The sequence below is a fragment of the Anoplophora glabripennis genome, unplaced genomic scaffold (genome assembly GCF_000390285.2).
Source record: "Anoplophora glabripennis isolate ALB-LARVAE unplaced genomic scaffold, Agla_2.0 scaffold245, whole genome shotgun sequence".
Classification (NCBI taxonomy): Eukaryota; Metazoa; Arthropoda; class Insecta; order Coleoptera; family Cerambycidae; genus Anoplophora; species Anoplophora glabripennis.
In genome coordinates, this window is record NW_019416417.1 from 586,692 (window position 1) to 600,500 (window position 13,809).

The 13,809-nt window shown below is 34.7% G+C and overlaps 1 protein-coding gene across 1 annotated transcript; it reads right to left on the minus strand.

Annotated features, from left to right (window-relative positions):
- Positions 1-3,098: 3,098 nt before the first annotated feature.
- LOC108905286 (aldehyde dehydrogenase, dimeric NADP-preferring) lies at positions 3,099-13,268 on the minus strand. The gene is made up of 3 exons (XM_018708087.1): positions 12,944-13,268; positions 12,202-12,871; positions 3,099-4,410 (listed from the first exon to the last, which is right to left on the minus strand). Exons 2-3 carry the CDS (start codon positions 12,848-12,850, stop codon positions 3,548-3,550), a joined length of 1,512 nt encoding a protein of 503 aa, XP_018563603.1. The 5' UTR covers positions 12,851-12,871; positions 12,944-13,268; the 3' UTR covers positions 3,099-3,547.
- Between the last annotated feature and the right edge of the window lie 541 nt (positions 13,269-13,809).

The window sequence follows — 13,809 nt, forward strand, 5'->3', positions numbered from 1 at the left end:
GTGTCTTGATCTTTTTTCTTCGCCAGCTTGGTCTAGCCCCCCGGGGGGTTGTCGTCGTGAGGAATGGGTTTTTAGGAATAGCTTATAGCTAGGGAATGCACCCGGCCTTTGTGTCGCTGACTTGCAGGCCAGTGCGGGGATAGGGTACCTTAGGGTCACCGCGTAGTTTTCGCGCGGCTAAAAGCCGCGGCTCTCTAGGTCGTCTGTATGTGTCAACGGCTTGTCTAAAGACGGGGTTGTCATGTCTCGCAGCCGCATCCATGCATTTTTGGGTGTGTGTACGTATTATCTGTGTCGCGTTAGTGTATTTAAGTCTCGTAAAATGTCGGTGTTTCTTACGTACTATGGCGAGACGGTGGCCGTACGTAAGGCTACGTTTTCCACAGCCTGGAATGATTTAATGTAGCTTTTTGCCACGTAACCCCACGCCGCGGAGGCGTAGGTAAGCTGCGGTTGAAGTACCATCTTGATTAGCGTTCGCTTATTCTTTAAACTTAGGGTGTTGCTCACTTTGAGTAAAGGATAGAGCTTAGCCTTGGTGGTCCTCGCTCGCACTATTATCTCCGCGACGTGCGTTTTCCACGTAAATCGCCAGTCCATCGTCACGCCCAGGTATCGCGTAGGTCGGCCCCAGGGAATAGGTTCCTGGGACAATGTCAGTATATCTAGGTCGGAGGAAATTTTGCGTCTAGTAAAGTATATGGCAGTACTTTTGTTGTTTTTTTTTTGACATTCCACCTGTTGCAGGTTGCACCAGGTTGCAAGTTGGTTTAAAGCGTTCTGTAAGTGTGTGGTAGCGTGTGTTGCATTCATGAATTGTGCTGTTATGGTCAGGTCGTCGGCGTATTGGTATGTGTTTTAGTTTTGGGGTGAGGTACGTCGGAATTGTAAATAGTGTAGAGGTGTGGAGGACAAACACGATATACCTGGGAGTGACGATGGACCAGCGTCTCGCGTGGAAACCGCACATCGTGGAGACGGCGGCGCGACCGAAGACTACCAGGGCTAGGCTCTATCCCTAACTCAAAGGTGGAAACACCCTCAGTTTAAGGAATAAGCGAACGCTTATCAAGGTGGTACATCAACCGCAGCTAACTTACGCCTCCACGGCGTGGGGTCACGCGGCAAAAAGCCACTTAGTCACTACAGGCTGTGGAAAACATAGCCCTCCGCACGGCCACCGACGCGCCCTGGTACGTAAGAAACTCTGACATATTACGAGACTTACGACGTACAATACACAAACGCGACACAGACAATAAGACAAAACGCGGAGAAACGGTTTGACGTAGCCGCTAGACATGACAATCCCCTCCTCAGGCAAGCCGTACGTACCCGACGTGACCGACAAACAGAAAAGACCTAGACACCAACTTTTTGACCCTGGGTGACCACCCCAACGACATCCCCCCCCTGCCCGCTAACCTTTTCTGTTTCAGAGACAGCCAGGATCAAGAAACGAAGACAACGACACACACACACACATACACACCCCCCATACCCTCCTTACCTCTCCCCTCCCGCGCTAGCCTAAGGGCCACCTTAGCAAAGCGCATCCCAGGCTGCATAGCCGCACTACCCTACCCAACCATACCACACATAAACATGACACTACCCCCGGGGTTTACACAGACGAGCCGGCGAAGCAAGAAGAGCGCCAGAAGAAAGGGCCCTAGCCGGCGGGGCCCAGCCAGGACAAAAGGAGGTCCCACAAAGCGCCTACACCGGCCGCATTTGCGGTCGGGGTAGACGACGGATGGGGCCCACCTACGAAGGCTGTCCAGGCCTACACGAGATGAGGCAGGATAAAGAGGGATAATCCCCCTCGATCCCAAATCATTGAGGCCAATTTCTAGCCATAGAATAATGGCGGTTGTGGAGGTAGGGCTCAGTGAATTCGACAAAGGATATGGGATATTGGTTGGTGAGCATTTTCATCAGAGGGCCTTCGTCCCAGACCGTACCGAAGGCTTTTGCGACATCCAGGAAAACAGCTCCGGTGAACTGCCTCCTATTGAAGGCCCCTGTGACATGCTCGGTGAGGCGTAGGATTTGGAGTTCGGTGGAGTGGTTAGGACGGAAGGCGAACTGTTCGTCAGGAATGACTCGCAGTTCTTCGGAGTGGGTTTTTAGACGGGAAAGGATTATTTTTTCTACCACTTTGCTCATAGCCGGGAGTAGGCTAATGGGCCGGTGGCTGGAAGGGAAGGTATGGTCTTTGTTGGGTTTAGGGATGAGAATTGTTTGCTATCTTCTAGCGTGTAGGGAAGTGTCCAAGTCTGAATGTAGCGTTTGTTATGTTTAGTAGGGCTATTAGGCAGTTGTGTGCGCGATCACCCCTAAATTAATTATTATGTTTTGGTAAAATAAATATCTGTTTTCTTCATTGCATAACTTTTTTTTACAAGATCCGCCACTACAATAAAACAAAATAAATATAAACAGTTATTTATTTCGTAACAAGCTTTAGTTATAAAAACAATTATTTTTACTCCCATAAAAAGGGAATGTGCTATATAATACTTTAAATGATTAAAAAACATCTTACTCCCCAACCTTCTTTCTTTAATACAAAATGCAAGAATAAATGCTAGGAAATTATATTTTTACATTTCCCGCCACAGCCCTCTCAATCTTTATAATCCTTATACTTATAATAGCTGTTTTACATTGACAATTTATTCATGAATAAATTGACGAAGTTCTTCATGAATAATTCACGAATTTATTGGCAGACAGTGTGGTTTTACACTGCTACAGACTTTGTCAAGTTTTTTGAGGTATGAATCAGTTCTACCAATGAATCAAAGCAAATAAATTTAAAAAATGTCGCCTTTCAACTTATAATTGTAGTGATATAACAGCGGTACCGTTCCGACACATATTACATAAATATTAGTTTTTGTAACAAATCAGTAAAAACAATGCAAAACTAGTACGACGCCACACAATTATTTACATATTCCAATAACATAACCTCATTACTGATCTGAGGCTGGAAATCTGTTGGGTTGGTACTTCTGAACTTCACGATGAAATTTACGAAAATTACAACATGCTCCAATTTGTCAAGAACTTGATGAATTTTTTTTTGGTGCATTACACTTGTCCAATTTCTTGATGAAGCGACTTCATGAATTAATTGATCAATAAATTGTCAATGTAAAACAGCTATAAGAATTCTGCTTATACAAAAGTGCACTATTTTTGTACTTTTATATTGCTTACAAATAAAAAAATTGTAAAGATAACATATATCTCAATAAAATAGTTAAATGATGCTTTTATTTTACTTTTAGTGTTTGTGACGTAAATTATGAATAAACAAACAAAACGCAGAAAATATTTGTGCATTTTAAAAGTTATGTTCTGTTTATCAATCTACATAATAATAAACATGTAATTATTCAACAGTACCGTTATCATTTTGCAATTATTTAAGTATATAGAGTAAAGCACTGCATTAAAATTGTATAAAAAGCATAATTGATAAAATTTTCTTTTGTACCGCATTATATAGAAATACTAACTTCTGAAACTAGTATAACTAGTTATTCGCTTTACTGTTCAACTTATACAAGTATTGGAACCCATATACGGCCCCTATCCCTAAAAGAAATGTAGCCAGGTGAGAAACATATTTAAAAGAAAATGTCAATCCTGGCGATAACATGAATTGTAAATAAGACAATTTGCCTGAAGTTAAAGGTGGATATCTAGCATTTGAAAGTTTCTCTCCTAGAAAGCTCAAATCTTTATGCAGTACACTTTTCTTATGTGTAAAGGTGTCGTAGCTATATTTACCGTGATATGCACCCATCCCACTGCTTCCCACACCCCCAAATGGCAAAGTTGGTACGGTCAAATGCATGACAGTATCATTAACTGTAACGCCCCCTGCCGATGTGTTTTCCAGAATTTCTCTGACATCTGCCTTTCTATTTGAAAAAATGTATAAGGCCAGAGGTTTTTCGTTGTTACATATGTAGCTGATAGCTTCATAGGCATTGTCCACATTAATTATGGGAAATATAGGCCCAAAAATTTCTTCCTGCATCACAGGATCGCTAGGTTTTACGTTTGTCACTATGGTAGGAGCAATGTACCTTTCTGATGAATCAGTATCGCCGCCAACTACGATATCGCTAGTTTTTAGTAAATTAGTCAGCCTCTGAAATTGCCTATCATTTACAATTCTGCCATAGTCTGGAGATGTTTTTGGATCCTTCCCATAAAATTCTCTGAGGATTCTCTTGCTGCTGAGTACGAATTTCTCCTGCACTTCTTTAGAACACAGTAAATAATCAGGAGCAACACAGGTTTGGCCTGCATTTATGAATTTCCCCCAAATGATCCTCCTTGCAGCTATTTCAATATTGGCACTCTTGTCCAAATAAACAGGACTCTTACCTGAAATAATAAGGCTTAACATAACTACCTACATAACATAACAAATAAAACTATACAGAGTGTAAATTTATCTGTTTTTAAATCACACAAGAATAATCGAATTATAATTCAATTTTTAAACTGCACTTAAACTCTTGTTTGTGCTGCCACTGGAGCTGTATCAGTGTTGGCAGTTGTTGCCTTTTAAACCAACTATATGAAACTAACGGGGATGGCATTGCTTTTGCAACATGTTATTTTAAAGTCACCATATTTTTCTAGCGTTTTCAAAACTTAAATTTGCTTGTTTCATTAAATATTAACTAATATAGACACACGAACAGGCATTATAATTCTAAGTAAAACTAATTTGGATTTTACGGTCATTATTTTTACTGTTTCATAAAATGCCCAAAATAGAAAATAAATAAAAATACCTAGTAATCTGACAGATTTGAATTAATTGTTAAAATAATTACAAGATTTCAATAAAAAGAATTTGTCTCCATTTTCTGAAAGCACTCTGTCAAACAAATTTGGAAACGATTTATCCCCAAAATGCAATTACCGGAAAGACACGGCCAATACCTATACAGGGTGATTCACAAACGGTAACCAAAAATGAAATCCAGTATTCTTTCGTGAATTTTAAGGGGAGACTTTCGTATAAAGTTTTTATCTAGGACGGTTCGTTAAAAAGATACAGGGTGTTAAACTTAAAAATTTTTGAATTTTTTTAAATAAATTAAAAACTAGTCAGTGAAATAATTTGAAATTGGACACATGTATTTATGTAAACATTGTCCAAAATCTGAAGCCTTTTCATAAAATTTAGATGTTCCAGTGGCGGAGATACAGGGTATCGGTGGAATATTTTTCTAAATAAAATAGTTACATTTTCACAGTTTAACACCTTGTGTCTTTTTAATGAAGCTGCCTAGATTAAAACTTTATACGAAAGACTTCTCTTAAATCCAAAGAATACGAAGTTTCATTTTTGGTCACCGTTTGTGAATCACCCTGTACACCATGTACTGAAAGACCACATAGTAAATATAAGTACCAACTTAGGGACTTCAAAAAGCCTAAACGAGCCTAGATATTGTTCCATCACCCTCCGATATTAACCTAGTTTATGTGAACTGTAATATGTTCATAAATATTCCAAAATAGAAGGACGTATTTAGGAAAGTTAAATTGTCAGCAAAATACAATATGTTGTTACCTTTTTTTTTTATTATTCATCAACTGAATAAGTGCTAGACAATGTAAATTAATCCAAAACAACATACAATAGTAACAAAATTAGGTTGTAAATGATACATACGAATTGAAAATAATTATATGACGTGAAGTCCCATTCTGTATAAAAGAGTGTCTTTGATTGTTCAATGTTGTTCAATCCGTTTCAACCAATAGTTTCACAGCTGCACAAGCACAATTAGAGTATTCAAATGACTTTACACCTGATATGATATGATAAGGTGGTAGTCGGGGCAAAAAATAAATAGCCAACGTTAATTTGGCAAAAGAAGAATGGCTGAAAATATCACCGCTTCATTTTATTATATTTACTTTAGTTTATTAGTTTACAAGAAGTTTGTAATACTTCCTGCATAAAGTAAATGTTTACTAGACTGGAAATAGAATTTGTATATTGCATGTTGTGTTTTATTGAGTTTGATTTTATCGTAAAATTTAAATCACTATGAAGTATCTTTGTGTAGTATAAATGTATAATCTTATATAGTTAATCATTTCAGTGTCTAGTGATGGTATGATGTATTAGTTTTCACAGAGAAATTTCTGTTTGGTATTATGAAAAATCATATGTATATGCATTAGGGTGACCCAAAATAAACGAATATTTTTTTTCGTGTCTCTTGTGAAAATATGTTAGTTTATTATGTTTTAAGAGCCCCCTCAAAAAATCAGCTCAAAAAAAAATTTTTTAGAGGTCGGTCCAGATTTTTAAAAATTTCCAAAATCGTCAAAAATTGAATTTTTTTTAAATTTTTTTTCTTGTTATTTTATCATTTTCTAGGTTGAAAAAAAATCTCGATTCTGAAAATTTCAAATTGATATTTTAATTTCTAAAGGTCACTCATAATTATTTTAACTCTAAAAAAATTTTCTTTGAGCTGATTTTTTGAGGGGGCTCTTAAAACATGATAAACTAACGTATTTTCACAAGAGACACGAAAAAAAAATATTCGTTTTTTTGGGGCCACCCTAATATGCATGAATAAAAAAAGAGATATAACAATTTGTGCACGCCATAGTTCAGCTAGTACACATAGTAGTGTACTAGCTAAAATTACGAGAAAAAGATTAAAAATAAAAAATTTTTTCAAACGAAATTTGAGAAAACAAGCTACTGTGTTTTTAAAGGTGGACGGTAGCTGCTGAATAGATATGACGTCTATTCAAACCCTGTAGAAAATTTATAATTTTATGGTACTTTTAAAAACATTGAAAATAATTCTAAAAAAATAATGCTAAATTTCTGTCTAAAAAAGTTATATATTCCTGTGCTGAAGAAAAATATTTTGGTATGTTAAAGAAACAACTCAATATGCATGTGACTAAATACAATGTGTTTTCCTTTTAACACAAAACAAAACAATAAACAGTAAAGTAAGAAAAATTTTCATCTAACATTTTTTCTCCAAACTAACTAAAAAATAACGAAGTCCGAATCTGTTCAGATGTTCACAGATATTATCATTGATTTCATTCACGCAAGCTATCACTAGAAGTATCCAATATCCAGTACGTGTTGTTAGAAGCAAGCAATTTAATCGAATTATTTCCGCAGTAGTTGCGACATATTTACATAATTTTTCTGTTGTGTTCACTTTAGTCTTTTACTCTAAACTTTTCATGTAATTTGAAGGGTAAAAATAATATGTTTTGCAATCCAGTAACCTCGGGGGCCGCAATACTGGTTAGTTGCAGCCTATCTACCTACTGGCAACTTCTTTATTTAGATAATCCTGCACTTCATATCTAAAATGGTGTACAATAAAAAAAAAACGTATGTAAAAACCATATGGATTGTCGAACATTTAAGGACATATAGATAATCTAAATCAGATTTGGCAGCATAAGGAGACTAATAAACATACCAGCCCAATAATTTAAATCAAATATACAGGGTGTCTCATAATTAGCTGCCAACCCTGAACAGGCCGATTCTATGATCAAAACTAAGTAAAAAAGTTCATATGAACATGGGTCCGGAAATGCTTCCTAAGGGCACAGGGACCCATTGAAGAGGGAGGAATGGAAATCATTTTTTTGCAATATCTCTCAATCGCGTTGTGATAAATGAATGAAATTTGGTATACACAGCTAAATTTTGATGAGCAATTTGATGGACTAATCCATTTATTTCCACAAGGTCCATTGGGGTGGGTACGGGGGGGCCCTTGGTACTTTGCGTGTGTAACTTTTTCATCTTTGACTTTTTAACAAATTGGACAGCAAATTCCGTTTTCCCGAACTGTTTTACGTTAAAAAGGTACTCTTGTTTCAAATCGTTATCTTTAACGGTTTCTGAGAAAATCGCTCTTGAATTAATCCCACTTTGGTCAATTTCATAGTAATTTAAACAAAAAAAATTTTTTTGTTTAAATTTAATCTAATTTTAATAAAAAAATAATAATAAAAAATTAAATTAAATAAAAATTAATCCTTTAAATGGAAAAGAGAGGAAAGGAAAATTATTATTATTATTTTTTGTTTAAATTACTATGAAATTGACCAAAGTGGGATTAATTCAAGAGCGATTTTCTCAGAAACCGTTAAAGATAACGATTTGAAACAAGAGTACCTTTTTAACGTAAAACAGTTCGGGAAAACGGAATTTGCTGTCCAATTTGTTAAAAAGTCAAAGATGAAAAAGTTACACACGCAAAGTACCAAGGGCCCCCCCGTACCCACCCCAATGGACCTTGTGGAAATAAATGGATTAGTCCATCAAATTGCTCATCAAAATTTAGCTGCGTATACCAAATTTCATTCATTTATCACAACGCGATTGAGAGATATGTATTGCAAAAAAATGATTTCCATTCCTCCCTCTTCAATGGGTCCCTGTGCCCTTAGGAAGCATTTCCGGACCCATGTTCATATGAACTTTTTTACTTAGTTTTGATCATAGAATCGGCCTGTTGGTTGGCAGCTAATTATGAGACACCACGTATACAAATTATTATTTTTTACCTTTAGCAGAAAACTTTTTTAGGGACACCTATGAAACTCATTAAATTTGATTGCTCAGTTTTTTTTTATACATGTTCAACTTCGGAAAGACTATACCATGATGACGTAACTTTTCAGCTGATTGTTATACAGTGTGTCCCAGAAGTAACGAACAAAATTCGTATTTTATTATGTGTTGCGTTTTCACAAAAACGCTAAAACACGTCAATTAGTAAACAGGAATTGTCATTTTGTCACCTTTTTTGTGCTATGTTTCATAAACCTATGACGTCATCGACATTTTTTTTAAATAGCACTACCTAATTTTTTAAGCATAAATTGATAGTCCTTTTGAAGGGAAATACGTCGATATAGGGTTTAGCCTACTTTACTTTGACAGTAGCGAAAAAAAGCCAATGACTGGAATGGACATGGTTTAAAATAACAACAAAAGTAGCTATCATAAACTGATGTGAGAACAGTGCCACAGCAAAATATGGAATGTTTTGTGTTTTGGTTGATTGTAGGTACATTTTTATGTATTGATATGTTGACGTTTTTGGCGATACAACGAACAGCAGTGTGTGGATTTTCAGTGACAGCTAAACATAACATTTTGCCTATCATTTTCCATCACTCTCGTTGGCCTTCCAGATCTAGACAGATCTCTAGCATGTCCAGCGTCTTCAAATTTGCGTACTAATATGCATACTGTAGACGGGGGTATTGGTTGTTCTGGATACTTGGCATTGAATAATTGACATACTTTTCATAACTACGGATCCTATCTCCGTATCCAACCATAACTAGGATTTCAATTATTTGTTTCTCATTTAACAACACCATCTTAATGTAAACTTATGGTATTTGTACCTGGCACAATGATATGAGGACTATTGCATTCGCTAACTGTCGTCTTCAAAACAATACCTACATAGCCGCTGTGATCGGGCGTACCTACCAAATCTACATAAAAACATGTACCTACAATCAACCAAAACACATTTTTTGCTATAGCACTATTCGCGCATAAGTTTGTGTGATACCTACTTTTGTTATTAATTCAAACCATAGTTGAATATAGTTGACATATCCATGCCAATCGTTGGCTTTTTTTTCGTACCTGTCACAGTAAAGTAGGCCAAACCGTATATCGACGCATTTCCCTTCAAAAGGGCTATCCATTTATGCTTAAAAAATTAGGTAGTGCTATTTAAAAAAAATGTCGATGACGTAATAGGTTTATGAAATATAGCGCAAAAAAGGTTTAACCAACGTGACAAAACGACAATTCTTATTTACTAATTGACGTTTTTAGCATTTTTGTCAAAAATTTAACACAAAGTAAATAACGAATTTTTTGCGTTACTTCTGGGACGCACTGTATAACATTTTGAACAGAAATGTACTTGACGATGATATCAAATGTCTTTCTCATTATTTTTTATATATTAGAAAAAGTTATTTGTAAAACTAGCTATCTCCAGTTCTATGTATTAAAAGGAAAACACAATAATAGAAAACTGTAAAATCCTTCACCAAAAATGATCTCCTTCAATATGGCAAATAAAAAAGATTTTTTTCTTTGGGAAGACAATTTGGGAAGAGTATAGTTTATTATCTATTTTTAAATAATTATCTACTAATTTGTTGCGAGTTGCTTATTTAAGATACTTAACATACTTATATATTTGATACATAGTGTCAGAATTTACTAAATTTTTTAGATTTAAATTCAATTAGAATACCTTTAAATGTACAAAACTTATTAGAATTCTATAATATTATTACCTATTAAATCATCATTTTAGTTTTATTGACTATTTAGGTATGTTAATTCCTGATTTATATATTTAAACTCAACTGGTCTTTGATATACGAGCCCAGGTTCATAATAGTTTGGTAAGGTATAGTTTTACTACTATTAGTAGTGTACTATATATTATATTTAAATAAAAGTAATAACACTGAAAAGAAAAATATTGGTAATAGAAAAAAAATATAAACTTTTAACTTAAATACGATTTAAATATTACTACGTAATGATGTGTCAATGACTAGTTTGTTAATAAAAAACATTAAGATTGGCGGTTCAGAATAGTTAAGCCGTTTCATCAAAATTATGTTACATTACCTTTATTAAAAATAACAGCTTTAATTCTGGCAGGCATTGTATCTACCAGTTTAGCGCACTCTTCAGAAAGCGTGCTATCCCAAATTTCTTGCAATTTGATGGGTATATCGTTAACTGAACAGGTTAGATGTTTGTAAAAACTATTTTTTCATTTTATGCCACAATGTTTCTATTGGCAAGAGATCTGGACTGCTAGAGGGCCATTCCATAACAGGAACATTATGTTTCTGTTATCAATATTTTTCTTTAATAAAATAGTTTTGAGAGTGTTAGTACTTTTATTGAAATATATTAGTAGTAAAATTATGCCTGGCCGAACTATTATGAGCCTGGGCTCGTATAGAAAATTGCATATTATTAAGTTCTAGAATCCAAATTAATTATGTATAATTTATTTAAAAAAATAATGTACAATTAAATAGTTTCGTTATTAGTTTTTGCAATTTTACTTTATTATAAATAAGGGTATTTATTATATTATTAATGATTTCAAACAGTCTTTCCACTATTTTAGAAATTTTTAAAAGATGTTTCTAAATATTTGATAACTCCAGTTCTATGTACCTATTAAAAGACAGAATTTTTTAAATTTATTTTAATTAGTTTAATACCTTTATAATAAAATTCTTGAATAGGTTAAAAGGTCAAAATTTTTAAATATTATTTTATATTTAGATATGGCCATTGAGAAATCTTCACTCTAGCACCTAAACAATGTTTGATGATAACTTTATGATTGTTACTCTATAAATTTATAAACACACTCATGAAAATGACGCAATATTTATCTTTGTGCAAGATAAAACTAATGGAATCTGCCTCTTTCTTATGTTCATAAATTTTGGAGAAACTGAGTTTTGACATTTAAAGAGAATCACGATTATTCAACATTGTAAAGACCAATAAAAATTATGGCATATTTTGGTAAATGCAAGTCATGAAAACTATTTGAAAATAATAAAAAAACAATTAAATTCTCTTATTTGAGGACATGTTTGTGAATTAGGGGCAAACCCTCCCCGGACACCCATGGCATACACCAAATCCAAATAAGTTGTCGCTGATGAGTTTTTTTGAGTTATAAATTTAATTTGCTTATTTACCTCTCACAATTTCCTAGGCATGTTACTTATTTCAAACAAATAAAAATCAACCTTACTACGTTTGTGGTTTTTAACTTTAAATTAAGTCTTCTACTTTATGTCTCCAAAATTTTAATAATAATACAATTATTTAAAGCCAAAAATTAATTGAATTGGTATATAAACTTGTCAATTAGAGGTATATTATCACTAGTTACTTTTTTAAATTTAAATTAAGCTCAATTAAACCCAATCAAATATATAACAACTATAAAATTACTAGTTACACAAAATAACTGTAAGGGTTTTTTTCAAAATATAATTTTAAATACCTATTTAAGTTTCTTTAAAAGTTTATTATTATTACCTACTAAAAACTAAATTACTTACCTCCAAGTTCTAGTGTAGTAGGTGTAAGGTGTTTGCTAGCAGCAGCTTGAATAATTTTGCCCACAACAGTTGAACCAGTATAAAAAATGTAATCAAATTTTTGCTTTAGTAATTCAGTAGTTTCAGGAATCCCTCCTAAATAAACTTGGTACGCATCTTCGTCCAAATACTGTGGAATCTTATCAGCAAAGAATTTTGCAATAGCCGGAGCTACCTCTGATGGTTTTATTACTACGCAGTTACCTGCTGATATTGCTCCACAAACAGGACCTAATGTTAACTGCAGCGGATAATTCCAAGCACCTATTACTAAAGCCACTCCAAAAGGTTCATGTAAAATATACACATCATCTAATATGTTTGCAAATTCCTTAGGTGGTTTTTCAGGTTTCACCCAGTCATATATATTGGCCAGTATATATTTTATTTCATGAAGAACAAAATTTATTTCAGTCAAAATACTTTCAAATTTACTTTTATGTAAATCTTCAAATAGTGCTTTAATAATTTCTTCTCTGTTTTCTTCCAACATTTTTTGTAAGGATTTTAATTGTTTAATCCTATACTCTATAGGTTTTGTTTTACCACTTTGAAAAGTATTCCCCAAATGATGAACTATTTCATCGGGGTGATTTGTTATTGAGGACATTCTGTATTAAAAATTTTTAGTCTAAAATGGTAAAAAGAAATATTTATTCGACCACTAGAAATAAGACGTAAGTATTATAACTTAATTACATACCACTCTAGAAGTATCTAATTTTAGAAAAATATAATTAGGCTTATAAACGTCCAACGCAAGATAACAGAGCAAACAGCTACTTGCTCTTGCTAATAGCTATGTTTGGAACTGGAATGGGAATGGGCTGACTGAAATTAACCTTGCTCTTTGCACCTCACTCAAACATATTTTAATTTTTAAAAATATTTTGTAAATGTATACAAAACACACTTACTGTGGTACGTTCCTTACATTAGTTAGTATGTGTGACGTATGGCCTAACTTATGACCTATCTTAATTTGTGACTCACTATACAAACATTCTAGGGAGCTCTTGAATTGTTTAAACCACAGACTTCTAACTGTGGTTTAAACTAATGTAAGTGGCCCTGCTTTTATTTGTTAAATATAAAGTAAGCAGGTATACAATTCTATGTATTATTCTAACATCTAACACCAATAATTCTAACACCAACACCAATAACCAACCAATGATGTGAATGACAAAAAATGACGTTAAAACAAAACGCCATTATTCCATGGCTAGAAATTGGCCTCAATGATTTGGGATCGAGGGGGATTATCCCTCTTTATCCTGCCTCATCTCGTGTAGGTCTGGACAGCCTTCGTAGGTGGGCCCCATCCGTCGTCTACCCCGACCGCAAATGCGGCCGGTGTAGGCGCTTTGTGGGACCTCCTTTTGTCCTGGCTGGGCCCCGCCGGCTAGGGCCCTTTCTTCTGGCGCTCTTCTTGCTTCGCCGGCTCGTCTGTGTAAACCCCGGGGGTAGTGTCATGTTTATGTGTGGTATGGTTGGGTAGGGTAGTGCGGCTATGCAGCCTGGGATGCGCTTTGCTAAGGTGGCCCTTAGGCTAGCGCGGGAGGGGAG